The following is a 25,691-nucleotide window of genomic DNA, read 5'->3' as shown; positions in this document are numbered from 1 at the left end:
ACTCCAGCTCGAAGGTCAACAGCGTAATCTTCGCGTAGCCGTTACAGCGATTCGCATTTCTTTCTGGGTCAGACCGTCTGGTAGTTTAATTCCAGCGTTATATTTGTTTAGCCCTCGACCACCCGACGATATCGAATGCATGTGTGTTGAACTTCTTTTGCACCATATGTAGTCAACCGTGCTAATCGGAGGTGTGGGGGCAAGGACAACAAACCAAGCACAAAAAGCAGTTCGCGCTCGCAAAGACACTACAGTATTGCACGTGGCCCGGGTGACGATCACAATTCTGACCGACGGAGCCACCCGCACGTCGGAACGATCAGCACTCCTCGCTACGGTATCCGACGTCGACGTTGGACTTTGCCGCGCCGCTCGCACTGCCGTGAGTGCCGCCTCGGGAGCGGGCACGGAAAGCGAGCGCTCGCTGCCCGAGGGCATAAGACCACCACGTGGCTTAACCCACCATCCCTTGGGTGTGAAGGTGGCTGACTCACTGGTGTAAATGTAGCGTGGATGGATAGGTACTAAATTGTCAAGCAGAACTAAAACCTGCATCATTTCCTAAGCTGCCCCACGTCGTCCTACCCCTCGGCTATACCTCCCCTCCACCCAGTCGATACCGATTCTTACCCACTCAGTGTAATCTCAGCTCCACTGCCCTGTGTCCCACATGGCCCCCGCTCCCCCCGCCCCCCCTGCTATCACCCCCCCCCCCCCCCATCTAACCTCCTACCCCCTCGGCTACAGCTCCTCCACGCCCGTCGCCGGCCCGCTCACCTTCTTTGCACTCGAGGGCGACGCGCGCCTCCAGGTTGTCCATCTGCGTCTGCAGCCGCTCCAGGTTGAGGTCACTCTCGCGCGACTTGCGCTTGTAGGCGATGAGCATCGCCACGACGACCAGCGAGAGCAGCCCGCCTCCCGTCGCCATGCCAACGATGGTGGGCAGCGTGAGCAACTTGTCCGGGTAGAGCTGCACGGTGATGGCGGCGAATTCCACGCCGCCCACGCATACCTAGCGCCGCACGAAGGTAGAGACAAAAGATCCCCCGCATGGCCTCAGGAGACCGTTGGGCACGAGCGCTGTTAGCTATAGTGCTCTTTAACAGAAGCGACCTGGTCACAAAACGGTAGCTTAACCAAGTGGCTAATTATCGTCACGTGGAAATTCATCGCAGCCAAATGCTCTGAACGCACGTCGATTCTAAATGTGGAGGGAAAGAAACCGGACGACCCGGAGAACAATCCATGCGACCACCGGGAGAACGTGCAAATTCCAACTGTACAGCAGGCGTCAGTTTCGGGATCGAACCCACGACCTCTTGTATGCGAGGCGAGGTAGTTAACACCTCGCCACTGCAGCGCCAATACACAACGCACGACACGCACAACGAGGACAGAAGGGAACACAACGTTTTAAACGAAACTACTTTCAAATAAAACAAAAAACACACGATAGATAAATAAACAAAAAACACACGATAGATTTGCTTCTTCAAAGTAAAGCATTAGCGGCATTACAGAAAAAAGGGCTTTGCAGCAACCCAAAGGAATTCCCGGAATAAAATAAATTATGTGTTTGTCAGAGAACAACAAAAACAATAATAATGGGAATAAAAACAAAAACGTAAACAAAATACTGTAAAGAGGAGATTGTTCAGCGGACTGGGATGTTTTGACAATTAAGAGCCATGTTTGTCAATTAATTGTGCTGGTGGAAAGTATTTTTTTAATGGCCAAATAAAATGTTTTTTCAGTAATTTCACTCTGAAATATGTTTTTTTCCCGTGTCGTGCCCATCCGTCCATTTGTTCCTCTGTATGTGCACTCATCCATCTCTCCATCAATTGTTGCCTGTCTGTCCATCTATCTATCCATCTGATCATCTGTCAATCTGCCCAATTATCCTTTTAGCTGTCTATATATCAGTCCATTCATCTGCCCGTCTATCTGCCCATCTGCTCACGTGTCTGTCAATTCTGCCATCCATCCATCCCATCCAACCGTTCATCTGTATCTCCTTACATCTGTCCATCCATCTATCTGTCCGTCTATCAGTCTGTCTGTCCAACCGTCTCTCCGTACATGCACTCATCTCTCAATGAATGTGTCCAACTATCTGACCATCCGCTCACGTGTCTGTCAATTCTGCCATCCATCCATCTCTCCAACCATCCATCCGTTTATCCGTCTATGTGTCTGACAATCTTTCCGTTCGTCTCCACATCAGCACGTCCGTCGGTGTCGCCTTACAATTGCCACAATCAACCGTGTACATTTCCATCTTATCATTTCGAACATGTATTTGTTGACTTACAAGTCTTTCCAATTCCAATTAGATTGTGTTTAATTTACCATCACGCTACTCCGCCTTCATCTCTCCAGCCACCGCTTTCTTTCCACCTCCTCTCATTAAACATTTCCATTCGTCTGAGCATTTCGCTCGGCACTCGTGGTCGAAACCAAGCCACCGAGGTTGAAAGGCACAACCCTTTACAAAAGATACCAGGTGTTCCAGCACAAGCAGATCCAACGTCGGGAGCATTCCAAGTCATGGAATTAGCTTCGTTTGATGTTTTTTTCAGGGTTAATTAATTTGGACATCGAGCGAGTGATGAAAGGAAGCGCCCAAACCAACGGCGGAAAAAGAGACGAAAAGAAATAAAATTAGCCGACAGAAACTAATGAATATAAAAAAAACACAAAAAGGGGAACTATAATTTTGCTCTTTTGCTGCACGGCGTTTCTTTTCGTGCCGTCGGCGTGAACCGCGCATTCGTCCCGCCCGACGTCTGACGTTCCGCCCCACCTGCCTGCCTGCCTGCTGACCGCCAGCGTCTGGAGGAACTGGATGGAGTGGCTCTCACACCCTGGCACGGCGGTGCGGCCCCGGTCCGGGCCGGTGGCTGCTAGAGTTTTGCCGTAGGCCGGCCGTTGTGATTAATTTTCTTTGTCGCTCGTGCACACGTGGTGAAAGCCTTGCACTGTGCACCCATGGTGGAAGCCATCCATCGTCATCAACCATGGTCAATCCACTCCTGGATGAAGGCCCTCCCCAAGCCACTGCCACCCTTCTTACGATTCTCTGATGTCATTCCATTGCTATATCTCCGTTAGTTTGACGTTATCTTGACCCATTCCATTCATTGGCTGCCATTCAGTTATAAATACTTAATCAATGGCCATAATTATCATTATCGTCATCATCCATTCTAGCAATGTAACGTCTCCCAAGCCCACTTTTATTAACGGTTTTATGCACGCCATTACCCTGCGCATGATATCTCATCCGCATGTTCCTCTTAATATCTCTCAACGCGATTCCAAGCGTGCGTTTCCCCGTTTTCCTTTACACACTTTTAAGTTTTTATATTCCATACTTTTACCCGGTTGATAAACGCTTAAAGGGGGTAAAGGCACAGCCCTGCAAATGCTCGTCTCACGTTACTGTTGGCGGAAGAAACTTACACCACAGGGGACTCGAGAGGGTATTTGGTCTGTGACTTACACGCTGATCGTACGTCTTGGAAGAGGTGGGAGCACCCCCTCACTTTACCCCACCTATCGACTAACTGTACTGGTACCCATGGACCGAGGTGGAGAGGATTTGAGAAACTTGCACCGTCGTTTAACAACTGCCACGCCGGGAGGTGGAATCTAAACTAAACTAACAAAAACTATTTTTTTTATATTTTACCAGGGTAAGGCCCAGTGGGCTATGTAGCTCTTTTGCAGAAGCGACCTGGCCACGAATGTGAGCTCGAACGAAGTGGCTTATCACCTAGAAATTTATAGCAGCCAAATACTCCAACAGCACGTAGATTCCAAAAGTGGACGGAAAAACCGGAGGATCCGGAGAAAAAAATCCACGTGACCACGGAGAGAGAGACATGAACAAACTTCAAATAAACAGGCGTCAGGGCTGGGCTCAAACCCACGACCTCCTGCAAACCAGGTGAGGTAGTTAACGTCTCGCCACCGCAGTGCGATGTTAACTACCTCGGCGACCTCTGGATCGGCAGTCCGGCGCGCTGCCCAACCGTTTGCACCGCGGGTCGCTAAGCGACAGACAGAGAGAGAGAGAGAGAGACAGATTCATGGGACGATTTGGTTCTCACCGCGACACTCGTGGGTTGGGGTGGGGGGCTTACCGTAAGCGTGTGCCGGCCGGTGAGGTTTGGGGGGCACTCGACGAGCAGCTGGGTCTCGGAGATCGCCACGGTGCAAACGCTGCCCCCCACGAGCGCTGTGTAGTTGAGGCGGAGCCCCCCAGAAGAGGGCGGCGGCGTCAGGTTGCGGCCCTGTTTGATTGTTTTTTTTAGGGGAGACAGGAGTGTGATTGTTTTATTTTGTTGTTGTCTCTTTATTGGCGATCTGCCTCTGTGTGTGCCTTTGTCTTGTCTCTCTCAATTGTGTGCGTTTCTCTTGGGTGAGATAGCGTAAATATAAATGTGTTGCTCAACACATTCACACTGTCTTGATTCGAAGCTTTCGTGACTGCAAGAATTACTCTTAGTGTTGTTAAACACATTAATACAGGGTGCTTCAAAAAAATGTTCACACTTCAGAGAATTTGCAACAATACCACAAGTCACGTGACTCCTCCGTGCTCAGGAGACCACGTGGAGAAGATTCCAGGCACGTGCGTTGACAACGATGGCGAACAAGTGGGAGACTCTTTGACTTTTTGCAGCTATTAACATTACATTCGTTATCATGCTACAGTGTATTATCCGTTCTTTTTCTATTAAAAACGTTAGTCCCATGTAAGTATTAAAACACATTTTAAGCACCCTGTATTTACGCAGTCTAACACAACAAAAGACTTGATGTATATTGGTCACGAAAGCCTACCACGTGTTAAACTCTCTCATCTGTGTCGTTCATTCTGTTTCATCTGCCCGTCTCACTTATATGCTCATGATGTTTTATTTACTTTCATTTTCCTTCATCATTTTATTTCTCTCCCGTGCCTGCCTTATCTTTGCGTCTCTCTCAATCTCGCCTGCCTCTCTCTTCCGTCCGTCCCGTCTCATTCATTGTCCCGTCCGTCTGAATTGCCTCGCTCTCATCTGTACGTCTCCATCATTTGCTATCGTCTCTTATCAAGAAAGTGACTGTGACGAAGCGGGAAATCTAAATGATTATCTTAAATTAAGAGTAATGCATTCATTCAAAACGTCTCACCAACCAACATGTTCTCGGTGTGCATAAACACAGACATAGACCGTGGAGACAAGTGCCGTTAGCGAGCACCTATTTAGGCCGTTGCGGTGCACAAGGTGATATGGTGTGACCGGCGCCCTCTGACTCACGCCCACAGCGATGTCACTCACACACTCACACACATTCACACACACACTCACACACACTCACACACAACAACAACCGCCATTCGCCACTAAGTGGCGGTGACGTCACCACGACGCTTGTGCCAGGCTATGTGCACCCTGAGGCCACGTGAAGTGTCGAACGCCCGCTGGCAGGAGGTCACGGGGCAGACCCAGGTGCCACGGGTCGACTGACTGAGACGACTGGCTGATGCACCACCTGTGCCCCTTACTGTGCCAACCTGCTGTGCTTTAGCCACCCGGCGCTCCGCTCGTTGTTCTGAGCGTCGCTCCTCCGCCCTCCGTTGTTGTTGGAGGGCGACTACCTCCAACTACCCAGTAGCATCCTTCACGAGCCTCCTCCACAGAGGCCGATCTTGACATCGCTGGAACCAGTCATCGGCAAGTCCACTCAGCTCCACGTCCTCCTGTACCACATCACTCCATCTCTTCTCTAGCTCGTGCCGCGCCCGCTTAGCCCCCTCAATCCGGCCGAACAAAAGCTGTTTCGGCATGCGGTGGCTGGGCATGTGGGCTACATGACCCAGCCATCGCAGCCTTCCCCGCCGGAGGAGCTCACCGATGGGACCTTGCCCAGATCTTTCAAGGATTTTTGAGCTCCTCACACAATCCAGTCTGGTTAAACCCAGGATGGATCGTAGGCAGGCCAGCCCAAATGTTTCTAACCGACGAAGATGTTCCATTAGGGGGGTCCACGTTTCGCAAGCGTAGAGAAGGGAGGGAATGACCGTGGCCGAGAAGACCTGAAGCTTAGTGCGGAGCGACAGACCAGGTAGCTTCCACACAGCGTTACGCAACCTATGAAAATATATTGCCGCTCGACTGATTCGGAGTGAAACCTCTGCTGTTAAACTGGAGCCAGTCATAAGCACACTGCCCAGGTATGGGAAACTCTCCACTCTCTCCACAACTGCCCCATCACCGATTGGGAGTTGTGGGGGTGGAGTGTCCGATGGTACAAAATACCCAGGCAGGTGCTTAGTTTTGGTGGGGCTGATGGTAAGGCCCCATCTCTTAGTAGCACGCTCCAGTCTCAACACCTGCGTCTCCAACTCCTCCTCTGAATGAGCAGCTATTACCAAATCATCGGCATACATAACGTGGTTCAGCAATAGGGAGCCATCCCTTGACCGCACCCCGGCATCGATCAGCCTCCCATTATATCTGTACCATATGGAGATCCCCCCGGTACAGCTATTGAAGGCTTCATGAACTACGTGGTCAAAATAGATGTTAAATAATGTGGGAGCCAGAGGACATCCCTGTCGCACCCCAAGGTGTACAGGGAATGGCTCTGACTCCCGGCCACGTAGTTTTACCCGGGCCCGCTCACCATCATGAAGGTCCTTAATGATCGTGAGCAGAGGGTCAGGTACTCCAAAAGCACGAAGAACAACCCAGAGCCCAGGCCTACTGATGGTATCTTAGGCCTTTACCAGGTTAATAAAGCAGAGATGTAGGTCTTGCTGGAATTCCCTACACCTCTGCTGTAGCAGACGGACAGAAAATATGGCATCCGTGCAGGACCGCCCTTTCCTGAAACCGCATTGGGGCTCTGCAAACCTCTCCTCAGCGTGCCTGGCAAGGCGACGTTGAATAATCCTTGCCAGGACCTTTCCCGGCACACTGAGGAGTGAGATGCCCCTGTAGTTACAGTCTGTGCGGTCCCCCTTCTTAAAGAGGGGGACCACAAGGGCATCTTTCCAATCCTGCGGAACCTGTCCAGTGGTCCAGACTGTTGTTATGATGTCATATAGGGCAGTCTGTGCACAAACACCACCCTCCCTCAGCATTTCGCTTGGGAGATCATCTCTGCCCGCACACACACACTCACACACACACACAATCACACACACTCACTCACACACACTCACTCACACACTCACACACACACTCACACATACTCACATACACTCACACACTCACACACACACACTCACACACACTCACACACACACTCACACACACACTCACACACACTCACACACTCACACACACTCACTTACACACACTCACACTCACACACACTCACACACACACTCACACATTCACACACACTCACACACTCACTCACACACACTCACACACACTCACACACACACTCACACACACTCACACGCACACTTACACACTCACACACACTCACACACTCACACACACACACTCTCACACACTCACACACACTCACACACACACTCACACACACTCACACAAACTCACACTCACTTACACACTCACACTCACACACACTCACACACACACACTCACACACTCACACACACTCACACACACTCACACACACTCACATGCACACTCACACACTCACACACTCTCACACACTCACACACACACTCACACACACTCTAACACACTCACACACACTCACACACACACACTCACACACACTAACACACACTATCACACACTCACACACACTCACACACACACTCATACACTCACACACACACACTCACACACACAAAAGACAAAGATAAAGATCCCCCATATAGCCTTAACAGACTGTAGGGGCAAGTGCTGTTAGCGAGCACCTAATATCATCGTTTTTCTATGCTAACACATATATACACGTATATATGTGTATGTACGGGTTTATTTACTTGAATATTCATATGTTTTACCTAAATAAAAACAGAGCAAAGCTAACTTTTGCAGAATGTATGTACAGCAGTCCATCATTCCCTCGCTATTCACGAACTTGCTATCCGCGATTTTGGCTATCCGTGAATTGCACCTGGAACTCCACCCGACTACTGCATCGAGAGAGAAAGTGATGAGATACCGTGATGATGCGAGAAAGTGATTAAATACAGTGATGGGCAGCATCATCATAATGTAAGGTAAGTTAACGTGTAAACTATTAATACTTGAATATTTATTCGTATTTACTTCATGTCCATTATAAGCTATTTACATTTATTTGCGTTTCTATAATTTTCATGTATTTAATCACTTATTTACGTATTTACTTTTGGTATTTCATTACAAAGAGGTTTTCATAGGCCAATATCTTCATCCGCGAAAGTTGCTATTCACGAGCATCTCCAGAACGTATCCCTTGCGCATAACGAGGGAATCCTGTAATGCCAATGCAACTATAAAGAGCACATTATAGTTTATATTAGCATTACAGAACACACCGCCCTATCACGTACGGCAGAGGCGCAGTCCACAGTTGTTGCTGTACCGATCGTCGCCCTGACAAGCCAGGTCGACGGCTCCTCTTCGACGCCCACGACGAAGAGATTTTTGCCCTCTCTTGCTGCCTTGGATCACAGGGAGGCAAGCCACGTGCAGCGGCGGTAGCCACCGTGCCACGGCCCCGCCCGGCTGCCAGTGTTCGGTTTCGTGGGGCTTGCGTAGTTGACATTAAAAGGCCGAACAATTCACCGCTTCTCGAGGTCCTATCACCACCCCCCCCCACCCTCCTCCTTCCGCATTACAGATTCCCTTCCCCATCGTTATACCTCGCCCCGCCAATGCCACGCGGGACATGAAATATAGATGACCTTGCCGGCGCCGTCCAATTAGAGGGCTTTGGCCAGCTTCTGCCAAAAAGGTGTTTTGGGTGTCTTTTCACTCCCCCCTACCCACCCACCTACGTTGTGCGCGCATCTTTATAATACACACGCGGCCACACTCCACGCATTTACGTATTCACGCATCGTTGTCCGGAGCGGGCAGATCTACCGGTCACAGCGATCTGAAAGCTCGCCACGTAAGTTTGTGCAATCGAGGTTGAAAAATGATGGAACGCATGAACACGACTCAGACGGCGATAATTGGGATACGTCGGTCCGTTTTATCATTTACAATTGCCTAGCTCGTAATGCTAAGCCATCGTTTCAAAATCGTACAATGGATAGGCACGCACTGCTGGGGAGGGAGAGGTGGGTGGGGGCTGGGTTCCCCTTCGGCATTTCATATCAACAGGTGAGTTGATAACGGGTGAGGGTCAGATGAGTTTATTACTGGTGAGTGGTGAGGGTCAGGTGAGTTTATTACTGGTGAGTGCTGAGGATCAGGTGAGATGATGAACGGTGAGTGGTGAGGGTCAGGTGAGTTTATTACTGGTGAGTGGTGAGGGTCAGGTGAGTTTATTACTGGTGAGTGGTGAGGGTCAGGTGAGTTTATTACTGGTGAGTGCTGAGGATCAGGTGAGTTTATTACTGGTGAGTGGTGAGGGTCAGGTGAGTTGATGAACGGTGAGGGGCAGGTGAGTTTATTACTGGTGAGTGGTGAGGGTCAGGTGAGTTTATTACTGGTGAGTGGTGAGGCTCAGGTGAGTTTATTACTGGTGAGTGGTGAGGGTCAGGTGAGTTTATTACTGGTGAGTGGTGAGGCTCAGGTGAGTTTATTACTGGTGAGTGCTGAGGATCAGGTGAGATGATGAACGGTGAGTGGTGAGGGTCAGGTGAGTTTATTACTGGTGAGTGGTGAGGGTCAGGTGAGTTGATGAACGGTGAGGGTCAGGTGAGTTTATTACTGGTGAGTGGTGAGGGTCAGGTGAGTTGATGAACGGTGAGTGGTGAGGCTCAGGTGAGTTGATGAACGGTGAGTAGTGAGGCTCAGGTGAGTTTATTACTGGTGAGTGGTGAGGGTCAGGTGAGATGATGAACGGTGAGTGGTGAGGGTCAGGTGAGTTTATTACTGGTGAGTGGTGAGGGTCAGGTGAGTTGATGAACCGTGAGTGGTTAGGGTCAGGTGAGTTTATTACTGGTGAGTGGTGAGGGTCAGGTGAGTTGATGAACGGTGAGTGGTGAGGGTCAGGTGAGTTGATGAACGGTGAGGGTCAGGTGAGTTTATTACTGGTGAGTGGTGAGGGTCAGGTGAGTTGATGAACGGTGAGTGGTGAGGGTCAGGTGAGTTGATGAACGGTGAGTGGTGAGACTCAGGTGAGTTGATGATCGGTGAGGCTCAGGTGAGTTGATGACCAGTGAGTGGCGAGCATCATGTTCGCAGTGAATCTCTGAGGAGGGGGTAAGCTAAGGAAGAGGCACTTCTAAATCTTGACTGTAAACCCATATCTTGAGAACTGCGTTTTGCGTTTAGTTTACTGTCCTTTCCCTGCACCTCCGATCAGCGTGGTTGTCTACGTACGGTGCGAAAGAGATTCAACGTACATACAAGCATTAGCAGCAAAAATAGCAGCAGCAGCAGCAGCAGTATCAGCAGTGGTAGGAAAAGCAGCAGCAGGAGTAACAGTAAGAGCAGCAGCAGCAGCGAGAGTCAAACAGCGGGAAGAGCGAGCGGGCACCAGTAGCAGCAGCAATATGAGCAGCAATGTGAGCAAGAGCAGCAGCAGCAGTATCAGCAGTAGTAGGCAGGGCAGGAGTAGCATTTAGGATCATCAGTAAAAGCAGCAGAAGCAGCAGTAGGAACAAAAGCAGCAGGAGCAATATAAGCACGAGCAGCCAGCAGCAGTATCAGCAGTAGTAGGAAGAGCAGCAGCAGCAGGAAGTAGCAGTAGGAGCATCAGTAAAATAAGAAGCAGTGGGAGCAGCAGTAGCAGTGAGAGTCGAGCGGGGTGGCGAGCGAGCGAGCGAGCGGGCACCTTGAGGATGATGGGCGTGCCGGGCTTGACGTGGACGGCGCCGGCGAGGGGCACGTCGAAGGCCGGGTCGGGGTAGTACAGGAAGCTGGAGGCGTTGACCACGAGCGCCGAGCGCACCGCGTCGAGCACGAAGCCGAACTCGTCGACTCGCGACGGGCCGAGACCCGGCTCAAGGCCGGCAGGACCCAGCGGCTCCGTCGCGATCCTCGGCGCCTTGCACACCATGCGCGTGTCGTTGTAGACGACGCACGTCTGCAAGAGGCGGCAGCGGGGACACGAGAACGGACGGACGGACGGACGCGCGTGCTTCATTAGTTTTATTTTTTCGTCGTCATCGTCGTTTTTTTTATCGACGCCGATTCAAATGTCCACCTCGCGCGAACGCCGAGACGTAATAAGCCGCCCAGCGCCTGCACACGAGCTGGTTTCATCGCTCCATCTCCCCGAGGGATGGTTTGTGGTCTAGCATTGCGTTCCATTCTGTGGCGGACACTCCGTTGCTGTGGCTGAACCAGCAAGCATCCTCATTCGTAGTCTCCTCGACGCGTCCTTCCCAAGGCCCGACTTACCTTACCTTAAGTCTCTCGCCCACTTGGCATTGTTGCTGCATTGGCATTGCTGCTACATTGACATTGTTGCTGCATTGGCATTGTTGCTGCATTGACACTCGTGCACCGCCCATGCTCCTGGTGCTGTTGATACACTTGGGCTACGCCCATCCCCAGACCTTTATAAACAGTTTGCCTTTAGAGGCTGACTCCTTTGCCTGATCACGACCGCTTGTGTTGCGATCGAAACGTCGTGATTTGTTTTATTTTATTTCTAACTACGTGACTTTACCGAAAGAACCAAAGAGTACCTTAAGTTTAAAATGATGCCATGACCCCCGCGCACGTTCTGTAACTCACACGGCCCTGCGTCCGTCTCACGATGTCATCCCCCAAGCGCGCGTCTCTCCGCGCCTCTGTGCGCACTCGTCGGCTGTCGTCCTATACTCTCCATTGATGACCACGTTACTTGAAGCAAATGCCATCGCCGCAGGCAGTAATTACGCACCGACATGAAAACAAAAATTAATATTGAAAACAAGCATGTGCGGGGATAAAACTTTAATTAGAATTAAACTTTTAAATGTTTTGTGTATGTATATATATGAAATTGAACACTTTAATGACGCCAAGCGCAACTGAGAGAGGCCGCTCAAGACGCACACCGCTGCCGCGCGAACAGCGGCAGAACGGGCGATTGTATAATTATCGAAAAGCCTGGCGAGTCCGGCTCGCATTGCCAAAACAAAGAGTCGCGTGAAAGTAAACACACAGCAACAACAACAACAAAGACCAAAAGTACCAACGCCGAAATGTCACGTTCGTCGCCAACGCCACACGCGGAGTGCGTCTCGCGGAATCTCGCTCGGGGGCGGTTGTTTGTTTATTTGTTTCGCTCGGGGGGGTTTTGTTTTTTGTTTGTCTGTCTCGCCCGCCGTGGTAACCCAGGAGCGACACTTTGAAGCGAACGCGGCGAGGGATAAAAACGTCAAGGCTGCGATGCTTGCGGTCCTCTGAAACTCGCAGATTACGCTAACGAAACGTGCGATACAACAACTTGGAACGCCTTGATCTCATTATATATATTCTACACGCATACCAAACCTGCAACGGAATATATACCACCGCAGGAAGGTGTCGTTTGCGTTTTCCGACGAGCAGCGTAATTCACCGAGTCGTTTTGTATGTGTGTATGTGTGCTGAACTTCTTTCGCACCGTACGTAGCCAACCGTGCTAATCGGAGGTTGTGTGTTCATGTTTTCCAAACGTGGGCCTGCCGGCGTCTTCACCGTCGAGTTTTGTTTAATTTTGCAAAGAGTTTACGTGAAACGATAAACGCGTTCGCGTCGTGGGGGGGGTGGGTGGGGGGGCGGAGGAGTACGGCGTTTGTAAATAATGACGCTCAAAATGTCTCCATAAACATAACCCCGAATGGAATTGGAACACGGGCAACCTCGCGAGCGACGCGGTACGAGCCGCAACGAATAGACATTCAGACGATACTCATTCAAAGCAAATGTGCTTGTCGGAAGACGCATCGCAGACAGCAGATAATGCAGTCGCGTGGTGGCGGCGGAGGAGAAGAGGCATGGATTTTGGGTCTAGACTTGATCGGGGAAACAGAGTCGGCCGCTCACGTGACAGCTGGGGAGGGGGATTTTGTCTGCGCGCGCGCACACACACAAAAAAAATCACACGAGCATCTATGAAATATGACAAGCCGGTAAACAAACGTAGACACCAACAAACAAACAACAATGAGGTCATCGCCACCATCCCTGCGATGGCTCGAGTGGTGCCGTCTCTGAAAGCAAGGGGTTATCGTGGCGAGTGAGGCAGGCAGACAGGCAGGCAGAGCAGCATATCAATCACAGCCAGAGCAGTTTGATCTTCTGTCCATCTCTCTCCGAGCCGGTCTTACTCACAGAGATGTCTAACCCCCCACCCCACACCCACCAACACCCCCACCGCTATCACCATAAATATGTCTGGAAAACTCCAGCGAAACACAGCTATCGTGAGACTTCAAATATATACACGGGCATCAATCGAGAAGATTGACAAGATAAAGAGGGGAATAGTGTTCCACCGCTCGGGCGGCGCTTCTTCGGCGCGCTCAACAACGGGGGGATGTGGCGCTCTTTATTTTATACTCTTTGGTTCTTTCGGTAAAGTCACGTAGGTAAAGAAAACAAATAAATAAATAAATTTAATCACGTCGCTTCGGACGCAACACAAGTGTCCGTCATCAGGTGGGACAACCACAGCAAAAAAAAAACAGTTTTATTTTGTCACGGCGAGCGCGCTGGACTTGCCATCCGTATGCGATCTCTCGGCGCGTAGGTGGAAACAACGACGCGAGTTTCTTGAACCTTCACCCCCACCACCATCACCGCCTCGGTCTGCCCGGCGGCACGTGTCAATGGGTTCGCCGCAGTGAGTCGCGCGCGCGCGTGTCGTGGTGGGGCAAATTGCGGGGAGTGGTGGCGCAGTGGTTCTCGCGCTGCGCTACGAACCTGGCGACCCGAGTTCCATTTCCGCGCTCACGACCAGCACCGGTGACGATTATTTGAACCGGTTCAAAGAGCGTTCCCTAGGTCGACCGAGCCTCAAATGAGTACCTGGTGCGGTGTGTAAACATCGCCACGAGGGAGACAAAGGCGGCTGGGCGTGGTGTCGGCCACACACCTCCTCGTGTGCCGTTCCGGCCTTCATGCGTGCTCGCCAACAGCACTTGTCCCAATAGTCTGCTCAGGCTATACGGGGGATCTTTGTGAATTGTGGGTATGCACGTTGAACTGCTTTCCCACCGTACATAGCCAAGCGTGTTAATCGTAGGTGCGGGGGGTTAAGGACAAGAGCAATTGCCACATCTGACAATACGTGTGGTCAGCGTGGAAGAGAAGGCCAAACGTCCTCGAGGGGGACTCTCTCTCGAGCGCCCCCCCCCCCCCCCCCATAGCTGAGGCTCTTCCACCAGCAGTCGTTGCAGCAAGACATTGCGGGCCGTAGCTGCACCTTTACCCCTTACAGCGGATGGATTATCTGAAATTCTAGAATGTAGGATCATATTTAAGATGATTCGGCAGATGACTTAAGCTTAATTACTAAGCAGTGGTGACTCGCTGATCTCCAAATCAATATATACAGCAGGCAATACAATGAACAAATAAACAAATATTGAACAAAACAATATTAAACGTTGTTGTAGTAATAGGTTTTTACCCTTTTATCTGGCACCAAAACTGACACCTTTATACAAGGGATCATGTTTGCAATAACCACAACACAAGCAGTCAAAATGCAAACAAAAAGACAACTCTGATAATATGCACTATCCTTGAATTTGATTGGTCCACACCCGAGACGGCTTTTCTTAGAGCCTAGTCTTCACTGGTGTTGGACCAGATGACGCCAAAAGGCGCTAAGAAAAGCCGTCTCTGGTGTGGACCAATCAATTTCAAGGACAGTGTATATCATTATCAGAGTTGTCTATTTTTGTTTGCATTTTGACTGCTTGTGTTGTGGTTATTGCAAACATGATCCCTTGTCACGCCATAAAAACAGTTTCTTCCCATCTGCTGCTGGCCTGTTAAACAAGGCCAAGGGCTAACACTGTTTTTAACATTTGATCTACATAACGACACCTTGCCGATATTAACTATGTTACCCTATTTGTATTTTTTATTTTTAAATTATATCTTAAAGCTATTTTATATTCGATATTTATTTAATTTTATATACTTCAGCCCCTTGGTGTTAGACTTTTAACCCTCATTATAGTAAGACTTGTTTAAAACTTATTTAAGATTTTAGATTCCTATATGTTGAATGTATGCACCATCCTGCCAAAGTAAATTCCGTGTCGGTGTGAACTTACATGGCGAATAAAACCCTTTCTGATTCTGATTCTGTATAAAGGTGTCAGTTTTGGTGCCAGATAAAAGGGTAAAAACCTATTATTATATCTTGCTACTGGCAAAGGAGGTCTCATAGTGAATATAAAACGTTTTTTTACACATCCCATTAGCCACACGGCCGTCTGGGAATGCATAATTTCAGCACAATTGACTCAACACCTCGGAATAGCACGTTTGGCTACGTGCAGTGCGAAATAAGTTCAACATACAAACAACACACAACACACATTCTGGACCAGTTTCAACATTTAATGTCTCTTTGGTAGAATGACTTAAGAAAATCAGATTTTCATCTTTGTAAGTAATAGTTTTGATTTTTGTCATGTTATTTTTGTTTATTACATTGTGTTTTAAAGTCCTGTCGATGCCACGTGACAGCGATTTTTCTTTCCCAGATCGTTAAAAATATTCCCATCTTGGCTTCATTTTCGAATTTTCTCAGAGAAGCCGACTATCTAGAGCGCACTCCTGGTTTAACACACTCCTGTGATCTCCTTTACGAATTCGAGTATTCTTTGGCTGCTATGAATTTCCTCGGCGATGCCAAAAGACGCCTTCTTGGCGTCCGATGGTTCGACTTCGTCAGAAATGTCACCGTTGCGTCAGAGAGCGGCCTCCCAGCGATCGGGAGCTCGGCTCGATGGAGACGGCCGTGTCACTTTTTTGGAAGCGTCGCCCCCCGTCTTTGATGCGCAAACTCCAGCAAAACCACGCACATCAGTCGGCGGTCGACGTTCGAAGGAGACCGCGACACTCAAAGGAATGGCGCGCGTCCCCGTGATCCCACCCCCCCCACCCCCCCCCCCCCCATGACACGTGGATCAAACAAATCACTCGAGACACCGGTTGTATGGCAGCCAAGAGAAGCTCACGTGAATTCCGTCGCAAGAGGTCACACGTTTGGCGCAACGGCTCCTTCGCTGACTAATGCGTAAGGAATGGATGAATGAATATACATTTCCACGTGATAAGCAACTTCGTTGAGCAACCGTTTGTGGTGGCCGGGTCGCTTCTGAAAAAGAGCTATGTGGCTCAGTGGGCTTTACCTTGTAAAAAATAAAAAATAAAAACAGTTTATAGCTCATACTTTTTGGTTCTTTCGGTAAAGTCACGTAGTTAGAAATAAAATAAAACAAATCACGACGTTTCGATCGCAACACGAGCGGTCGAAACGTCGTGATTTGTTTCATTTTATTTCTAACTAAGTCACTTTACCGAAAGAACCAAAGCGTATGGATTCCTGCCGTCACGAAAGCTTCAAATCAAGATTGAGTTTATAGCTCTTTGCTTACCGTTCCTACACTTTGCACTCATTGCGCGTTTGTTGTTGTAACGTTCGGACCCGCCCCTTACTGGTCATCAGTGAAACAGAGCTTCTCAGCTCACTGGATTTCTCCAGGCTAAAGAAAGATTCTGAATTGTGAATACGCTGGCGAGCGATGCCTAATGGACGATACGCCTTTCGAAGCACGCGTTGCGTTGCCTTTGTGCGTCCCCGCTAATTACACAGCGGTGTCGGGACGAGTGGCGTTATCGCGCAAGTCAATTAAGCGACAATCACACAAAGACACGAACATAAAGATCCCCCGTATAGCCTTAATAGACCGTAGGAGCAAGTGCTGTGAGCGAGCACCTATGAAGGGCGGCACGGCACACGAGGGGGTGAGTGGCAAGCACTATGTCCGGCCGCCTTTGTTTCCCTAGTGGCGATGTTTACACACCGCTCCAGGTACTCATTTGAGACTGAGTCGACCTAGCGGAGTCCCAGAACCGGTTCAGACAATCTCCATTGGTGTTGGCCGTGAGCGGGAATCGAACTCGGGTCACCAGGTTCCTAGGGCAGCCCGCTAACCGTTACGCTACCACTCATCACACAAAGATGCACACACACAAACGGCCGCAGTATATTGCTTGTTCGGTTTTGTGATCCTGGAAATACATCCCTGCGCGTTCGTTGACCGGGTCTCCTCGGCGAAAATGCGGTCCAAGACAGGACTCATTGAGAGAAACGCGGCAAAGCTAATCGCCGTTAACAACGTCCATCTGCGGATTGTTATTTAAAACAACGTTTCAATGATCACATTTTTGTTATTTTGTCGCACAATCGTAAATCCGATGTGCTGCTCGCGGCGTCAATTCGCGCGACCGGTGGCTTCCCCCGTTCGGAACCCTCTTTGCGAACGCCGTGTCACCCAGCGTTGGAGAACGGGAACCCGGGAAGATGGGATGGTGCAACGGGAACGAGTTCTGAAGTCGCTGCAGCAGGCCGCTGAGTCCGCACTAGTGGGGCCCCCGTTTTTAAAAGGAGACATTAAAACTGAAATGTTTACCTTTCAGGGCTGGGAATGTGTGTATGTTTGGACCTCTTTTCGCACCATACGTAGCCAAACCGTGCTATTCGGAGGTGCAGGGGAAGGACACCAAACTAAACACAAGCAAGCAGTTCTAAAGAAATACGTTTTCAATCTAGATTATTTAAAGTGTATAGCTCCGGTGGCTTCTAAAGTGCGTTCCAAACGTCCGCAGAAGCGCATCTGAACGCACGCAATGCAGTGGCCGTCTTTGTTCGATGGCTAGCCAACATCTGCTGCTGCGAGGATGAATAAATGAATGTGATGGGGGTGGGGGTTGTTCGTGCGTCAACGGACGGTTTCATCACGTGCAGCTGCTGCCCGCATCTAAACCCAGAGTTGCCGGCGGTTCAGGGTCAAGCATTGCGTTCCCTGGGGCCACGTGGCCCCTTCTTGAACGTCTCTACTGACAAGTGCGCACAGAGATATGGAGCGAGGTGCTACATCGCGTGAATATGAAGGTGACGTTAATGTAGCGGGTCTACTCTCCGACACGCAACCGATTTGCTGAAGTAGTCACTAATTGTTCACGTTTTGTTTTCGTGCCAAACCATATTTAATTGGCCGTGTCGGGTGGTGGCGGGTTAACGGCACATTCATATTCACCCGATCTAACCCACAAACCTTCACGGTGAATAATATTGGTCACGAAAGCCTGCGTGTTAAACTGGAGAGGTGCGTGCAAGGAATTATACTGAGAGACTGCAAGAGGAGAGCGTGTATTAGAGAACGTACGCATGCCAGGGACATCATATTGACTGTTAAGAAGATTACTTGAGGCTTGGGCAGGACACGTTGCCCGTAGCAATAATTGCCGCTGGTCAAGACTAGCGAAGGAATAGCAGCAGAATGAGGGACACATGCCCAGGATTATAACCCCTACGTGAGTGGAAACGATGATAGCTTGAGAAGTCATTAACTCAGCAGTAGATTGATTCCTATCTTACTCTCAGTACCTGCGAGTGAGTGCGCTAATTAAGGCTGTAAGAAAATAAGCCTGAGAACAAATTCACCAAGAACATCAGACAATAATACTCCACGGTAGCGAGACACCAAGTAAACAAATAAACAAACAGCTAATTAGAGGCCATACAGAGCATAATTGTTGCAGATGTCATTTAATTGACTCAATAAATCTCCCCGCATCAGAAAGCACTGCTCAATTTAAAACGCACGCCGCTTGCCAGCACAATACTCACCGTTCGTTCGAGTTATCGTCAGCGGAGGTGTCTATTCAATCCAGCTGTGTGGAATTACGGTCCGCGCAGCAGAGAGGTTGAAGACAACACCTGCAAACCGCCTGCAGCTGGGCCAGTTGCGCCATGAAAACAATTTCACGGGTGCACAGCTCCGCCTTTCGCACGGAGGGTGCTCATCAGTGCCTGGCAACGGTCACGGAGCCGGAAGACTTTCGGTTGCCCGGGCACGTAGGGCCCGGGCGGACGCCTCGGCAGATGACGCCAGAGCCCTGCGCACGATCATCGAAGGTGGCCCACACGGGGGGGGGGGGGCGGGGGGAGGCCTCCATCCATTGGTGGATTGCCAACAGTGGAATATGGAGGCACTTGCACCTTGAGCACTTGCGGAAGGTGGATTGGGATCGACGTTGACTGTGAAGCTACGCGGCTAACGATGGTGCGTAATGAATTAGAAGCCGCATTTAACAAAGGACAGCGGCATACCAATGACGTATGGCTCAGAACCGTGGAGGCTGGCACGCGCGTCCCAGAATGCCCCGGGACCCGTTGGTGCTGCCCTGGCTGCCCCTGGGGGTCGTAGTTTTTGGTGTTGGACCCCCTTTGCTCCATCCATCCCTGGCCTGACACCCCCTCCCCCCGCCACCTTCCCGCCCAACAATATTGTTTTTCAATGTTGTAATGCGCTTTGAGATTTCATTGCATTTAGATGCCATATAAATCCAAAGTGTTGTTCTCGTTGTGAGATCTGCAACATCAGTGGATCGAGTAATCCGCCGCCTCCCGTTAAGTTTGACACTGAAGCTGACAGAAATTGGGATTAGTCACCTCCTGTTATTACCAGCGGACATAGAGCGTGTGGATACGTAATACTGGACACGTAATAATTTACAGGCCTTGGTCAATCCACCAATGGATGAAGGCCTCCTCACGCCACGTCTGGGCCATACTTCACCACGCTGGTAGATGCGGCTTGGTGAAGGTGGGCGGCAGAGGACCAGGACCGGTTCACGGTTCAGGTATCACTTCGAGCCACAGGTGGCGTTTGCCGTGACCGGGACTCGAACTCGGGTGGCCGCGTTCATGGCGTGGTGCGATAACCGCCAAACCGCCACTCTGCCCCCCGACAGTGTTATGGTTTAATATAAAATGCATGACCGAGTCGCGTGGAAATCAGGGGATCAAAATTCAATGGTATGGTATCTGCGTGTGTGTAGAGCTAATGTAAAATACATGGATGAATACATTTGGAATCTCACAGCCAGCAGATAACGAAATAAGAATGACTGCAGGACGGCGCGTGTGTGAAATTGGCACACACTCCCAAAAAAAGTATACGTTTCTACATGCGCCAATAAATGTGAAGGGATATATTTTAACGAGCAGTGGATTTTTCCCCGTTTCATATTGGCTTTAGGTGTCACGTTGTTAGAAAAAGTTCCCGGGTAAGAGTTATCGAATATCTGGCTAAAGTCCGCAATTTCAGAATCGGAATATCGGGAGTGTCAGCCCAAAGGGGTGGCAGGGTCTGACCTTGGAAATGAAGCGACGAAATCATCTCGTGCGCAGGTGCTGGGTGCATCATCGACGGATCGCGGGAGATGGCGGTACCTTGGGGAGGCCTTCACGCGGTAGCGGATTAACGATGCCCGACGATGATGATGATGATGATCACAATGTAATATGATATGTGGACTCTTTTAAAACCGACATACACGCACATTCAGAGGGCTACGTTCAAATCTTGCATCATATTTGTATCCAGCCCCCATGACAATGGCCAAATACAAACGTTCATGGGCCGAGGTTTAAGCAGAAGGAGGTTGGGGGCTAGGGCCTGGTAGTGGGGGGGGGGGTGCAGAATCTGAAATGCCACGAATTTTATTTAATTCTCACATTTTCTTTTTCTGTTATCAGCAAAGAGCCGTCGGCATTTCTTTCTCAAACTTCCTCTTTCAAGACCTTGCGGAAGATCATTAGAAATTCACCATCGCTTGCTCAATCACTCCCAACCGGCTATGTCCCATCATTCTCTTATTCATTAGGCATGATCTATCCACTGGTGGATGACGGTCTCCCTCTCGACGCTGCACTGCCACTAAGAGGGGGAGGGAGTGGTAGAGGTGGGGGATGGGGTAGAAACAAGACCATACTTCACCCACGCTGGGTTGGTCAAAGATAAGGCCTACGTTATCTACTTTTAGATGATTGTCTTTAAATGGCTTAAGATTCTGTACGCGCGATGGACCGCGAGAGAGGTGGGGGGGGGGGGTGTGGCGGGAAGATGTGGCTTCACTAACTTGCAAGCCCGCCGACAATCGTCGCTTTCATCTCTCGTTAAAGGACAAGGAAGCGCAAATCGGCTGGACAAAGGTCGCCGAGATAGCGAACTCGACACGCGGCCACCGCGAGATGTACAGCAGCCCGGCCGATCTAGATTAAAACCAGCGCGGGCCAGCAGGAGTGTGACAGCCGGCCTCCAGCCCTCTCCAACCCCCCGCTGTTTAACACCCCCCCCCCCCCCACCATCACCACCCCTGCGCTCGCCGTGTCTCAAGCGACAGCGAAGAAAGGGATGAACGTGCGGCGTGGCTATTTGCGCATCTTTCGCTTCAGCCGCCGTACTCGTTTTCAAGGTGAATCGGAATCTCTCACGGTCCCGTGATGAGATAATGCAGCCCAGCGATTGCGGACGAGCCTATCTCATCGCTCCATCTCCACGACGGACTTGCTCTTGGGGCGCGTTCCGCGCTGCGAACTGAAGCTCCCGACACATGGAGTGAAACGTCGGGCATCGTGCCAAACAGGACGTGGCGGCACAACCGAAAAAAAAAAACCTACGGCAGTCGCTTCATCAATTAGGAAAAAAATATATTATTTCCGAGCGACTTTAGGCAGCACCCTCTTAGCACTGCAGCGGCATCACCGCAGCAAGTACATTTTATCACTGAAACGTCCATTAGCTAGCCTCACGCGATACGGCTGAAGCATTACCGTAGCGAGCCTGAAAGTCAATTTAAAGTCTTTGTTTCCCGTAAACGTAGCTTCAACCTGGCGTCACACAGCCCAGGATGCAGAGGCTCGGCATGCACATAATAGCGCAGTTTCTCTCCAGACATCTTAAGACGCACAGCGCGAAGACACTTCGCAAAACACTGGGTTACGCGAACGTTTTTTTTCACACAATGCGACACAGCCCAGCTTCCAGCACTCTGGTGGCAGGGTGGCAACGCAGTGATAACACTCGTGCCTTTTGGTCAGAAGGGCCTGGGTTTGATTCCAGACTTGGGTGCCTTTTCTGTGTGGAGCGTGTGTGTGCTTCCCCCTGTTCTGCATTGCGTTGCCTCAGGGGTTCTCCTTCAGTTTCCACCCATCGCAAAATAAAACAACAACAACAACAACAACAACCACCACAGAATGTGTGACTGGTACGGGTCAAACGTCCCCGATGCTTTAGAAATACCTGGTAATTACTGAATCGGGCCCCGACCGTAAAATCTTGGCAGCGCATTCCTGAAAAATGATTGAGACTTAGTGAGACTCAGTGAGGCTTTCCTGGCCAAACAAACATGCATGGTGGTATTACAACGACTAATAATAAAATATATCTGATGATTGGCAATGTGATGGACCACCATGCCCAAAGCTTGAAGTACAGCCAGACGCATGATCGGAATTACACCAAGACAGAAATAGGGACGTGCTCTCGGAGTTTTCATCTTATTGTAAACAGATGTGCGCTCATGTAGATGATGTCTAATTTACTGCCGGGCTCTCTGGCAAACAAACCAGAACCAAAATATTAAAATATATAAACAAACACAATCAAAAAGTTATCAAGGTACATTAAATTCAGAAATTATTCATTAAAACATTGCATAATGTTCGGTTGTTCATTAAATATGCACTTCGTATTTTTTTTTTAACCCAAGGGTGTGACGTCTCAAGCACCATGGTGGCGCCACGGTGTCGAGATGTTAACGACCTCGCCTGGTGTACAGGAGAGCGTGGGTTTGATCCCGACCCTGGCGCCTGTACTGTATATTTGGAGTTTGCGTGTCTCTCTCCCCTTGGTCGCGTGGATTTTTCTCCACGTCCTCCGGTTTATCCCTCCACGTTATGAATTGACATGCGTTTGGCTGCTCCACGTGATAAGCCATTTCGTTGCGCTATCATTTGTGGCCAGGTCACTTCTGAAAAAGAGCTATAAAGCTCAGTAAGCCTTACCTGGTAAAAAAAAATGTTCAGTCAAATAAAATAGTTTGGTAAGCTAGCTCCACATGAAAGTAGAACCCCTCTTAACGACCACTGCTGTTAATGACTAATCGCTTAACGACAGGCCGCCATAGAGCCCAATGTGTTCGCTTAACGATGGCCATACGACGAGCACGTGACCGCAAATTTCGGCCAATCAGCCAGCTCCAACGTGGTCTGACCAGGCCATGGCCAATCAGCGACGTCCATTCATGAGCGTTGGGGCATTGTTTTCATTCAGTATTTGCTGCGCTTTGACGTGAAAACATCTCTTTTGAATTATTGGTGTACTATATTTCCTATGCTCGCTGAGCGACCAAATCACTTAACGACCGGTTTCGTAGAACCAATTACCGTCGTCAAGAGGGGTTCTACTGTGTTCATTTCACCTCCCTACCACATTCGGGAACCAAATCAATGACTGCGGGGTTAGTAACGGACTCTCTCTCTCTCTCAAGGTCTTTTCCCGAGGGCAGGTCCACGGCTTGAGGGCCCCTCCAGACTCATCCACTCCTCCGTCCCCCACCCTCCCACTCTTGACCTCGCGACACTGCACTTTGCACTAAGATTACCGCATGCTTGCACAACCGATGGCAACAGTGGTGCGGTTCAGGAGCTCGGAGTCAATATCGAGGCCTGCTCAACCACGACGAGAGGGGCTTCAGTCAGGAGTCGGATTCCCGTGTCGTTTTTGCCGTTCCTTTGTCGAAGGAGCGCAGACTGTGGTGTTTAGTCTGTTGTCCTCCCCCCGTACCTCCGATTAGCATGGTTGGCTAAGTACGGTGCGAAAGAAGTTCAACATACATTCATACTCTCCATAGTAAACAAAAATTATTAATCCTTGACGCTGGCGCTTTGATTTCCCAGCCGCAACTAATGCAAGCGACGGGCTCTTTCAACTATTTTTTTCAGAAGGAGACCTGGCCACAAATGATAGCTCAACGATATAGCTGATCACGTGAAAATTGACAGCAGCCGAAAACACTCTAAACACGTGTTTCTGAGCGATACCCCTGGGGATCCTCGTTCACCGACACACGCTGGCCCTCACGCAGCGGTGAAGTATGGTTCAAACCAAACGGTCCTCTCCAAGTGACCTGCTAAGCACGGGCAAAGGCCATCAGCCAAGCCGTGAATTCACAATGATGCTTTGGATGACGAACTCCACAGGTGGGTGCAAGGCCAACGAGAGTGGGAAAGAGAGCTGCAACCTTCCAGTCCCCGTAACCTCACAAGGGCACCCACGGCTATGACGCCAGCGTAAAGCCCTCACGGTCATGCACCGCCCCATCCGAGTACTAACCAGGCTCAACCGCTGCTGAGCTTGCGATTTGAGACTTGAATCAATCGATCGATTTAATCGATGCGCGTTCTAGCCTCTGCTGAAAGAGAATAAGAAATGAAAAAAATTGGCTTCTCGCCCCCCCCCCCCCCCCGCCCGCTCACTCGCCAGCCCCGGCGAATTAATGTGCACTGGGTGCGTGGTGCATGCTTAAGATGCCCTGTTCCCAATACTGGGGGGATTAGCTGTCACTGGCGGAGCGGCATGCATATGCAACGGGAAATTGAATCCCCAGCGCTGAGCCCAGCGTCAACCACACGCCACCATCGCAAGGACACACGCTGCGATCGTGATTCGCGCGGCCGCTAAATGATGAACCGCTCCGAGATATAAAACTTATTCAGTGGCTCTCCATCCGTCCACTTACAACCCCGTTCTGCTCTCTCTACGTGGGGTTCGATATGCACGTGCCCTCCCCCCCCCCCCCACTTTGTCAATCTCACTCTCAATCTCTCTCGCTCGCCATAGCACCTCCCCCCCCCCTCCTCCACCGCATTCTATTTCAGCGGGTTTTAGCTCGTCCCAAATGCAGATACTGATGTGCAGAGAGAGAAAAAAAAAACCCCACACAATGTCTATAGAAGGTCCTTAATACACGTGGGCGGGGGGAGGAATCCCATCATGTCAGCGCTGGAATTGAATTCGAACAGATGTGGCCTCGGGAGAATCACTGCTCCTAATATCCAGGGCAGCCCTCCCACATTCCTAAAGGTCAATTCGTAATCTCCGCGCTCATCAAAATAAAATGACCGCAGGAATTGAGATAAAGTATTCGAAGCCCCGCGTTGCAATTAAGCGCGGGCACCCTTAATTCAACATCACCGGCGGAGTTAAGCAATCTGCAGCGGGCCTCGCTGAAGCAAAACCCCGTTTACAGGAGTCTCTCCGAGAATTGACGCAATTCCCCCCACTCCACCCCCCACAAGGGTGATTACGAACGCCGGGCGTGATGCGCGGGCCTCGTCGGAATGCGAGTCACGTCCCGCGATCTTCGTAGCGCCAGCAGGGGGGCGGGGGTGTTTGTGAACCGGCCCTAACCCCTGCACCTGCTGCAGAGGTGCGCCGGTGCCCCAGTGAGTCTGTCCGTGTGTCCGTGTGTGTGTACGTGCGCGCGGGGAGCGGTAGCGTCGTCGTACGAAGCCGGCGACCCTGAGTTTGA

At 50.3% G+C, this 25,691-nt stretch overlaps 1 protein-coding gene across 1 annotated transcript in view; it reads right to left on the bottom strand.

The window, feature by feature from the left end:
* The window catches only part of LOC116947521 (plexin-A2-like), a 300,758-nt gene that overhangs the window by 51,910 nt on the left and 223,157 nt on the right, over positions 1-25,691 (bottom strand). The window contains 3 exon segments of the mRNA XM_032963364.2: positions 778-1,012; positions 4,149-4,298; positions 10,921-11,172. Coding sequence (XP_032819255.2) covers positions 778-1,012; positions 4,149-4,298; positions 10,921-11,172 — 637 coding nt within the window.

Source organism: Petromyzon marinus, chromosome 30 (genome assembly GCF_048934315.1).
Source record: "Petromyzon marinus isolate PM22_M1 ecotype Great Lakes invasive population chromosome 30, UKy_Petmar_22M1.pri1.0, whole genome shotgun sequence".
Taxonomy (NCBI): Eukaryota; Metazoa; Chordata; class Hyperoartia; order Petromyzontiformes; family Petromyzontidae; genus Petromyzon; species Petromyzon marinus.
Note: the sequence above shows the minus strand (reverse complement) of the source record. Positions and strands in the feature narration are given on the sequence as shown.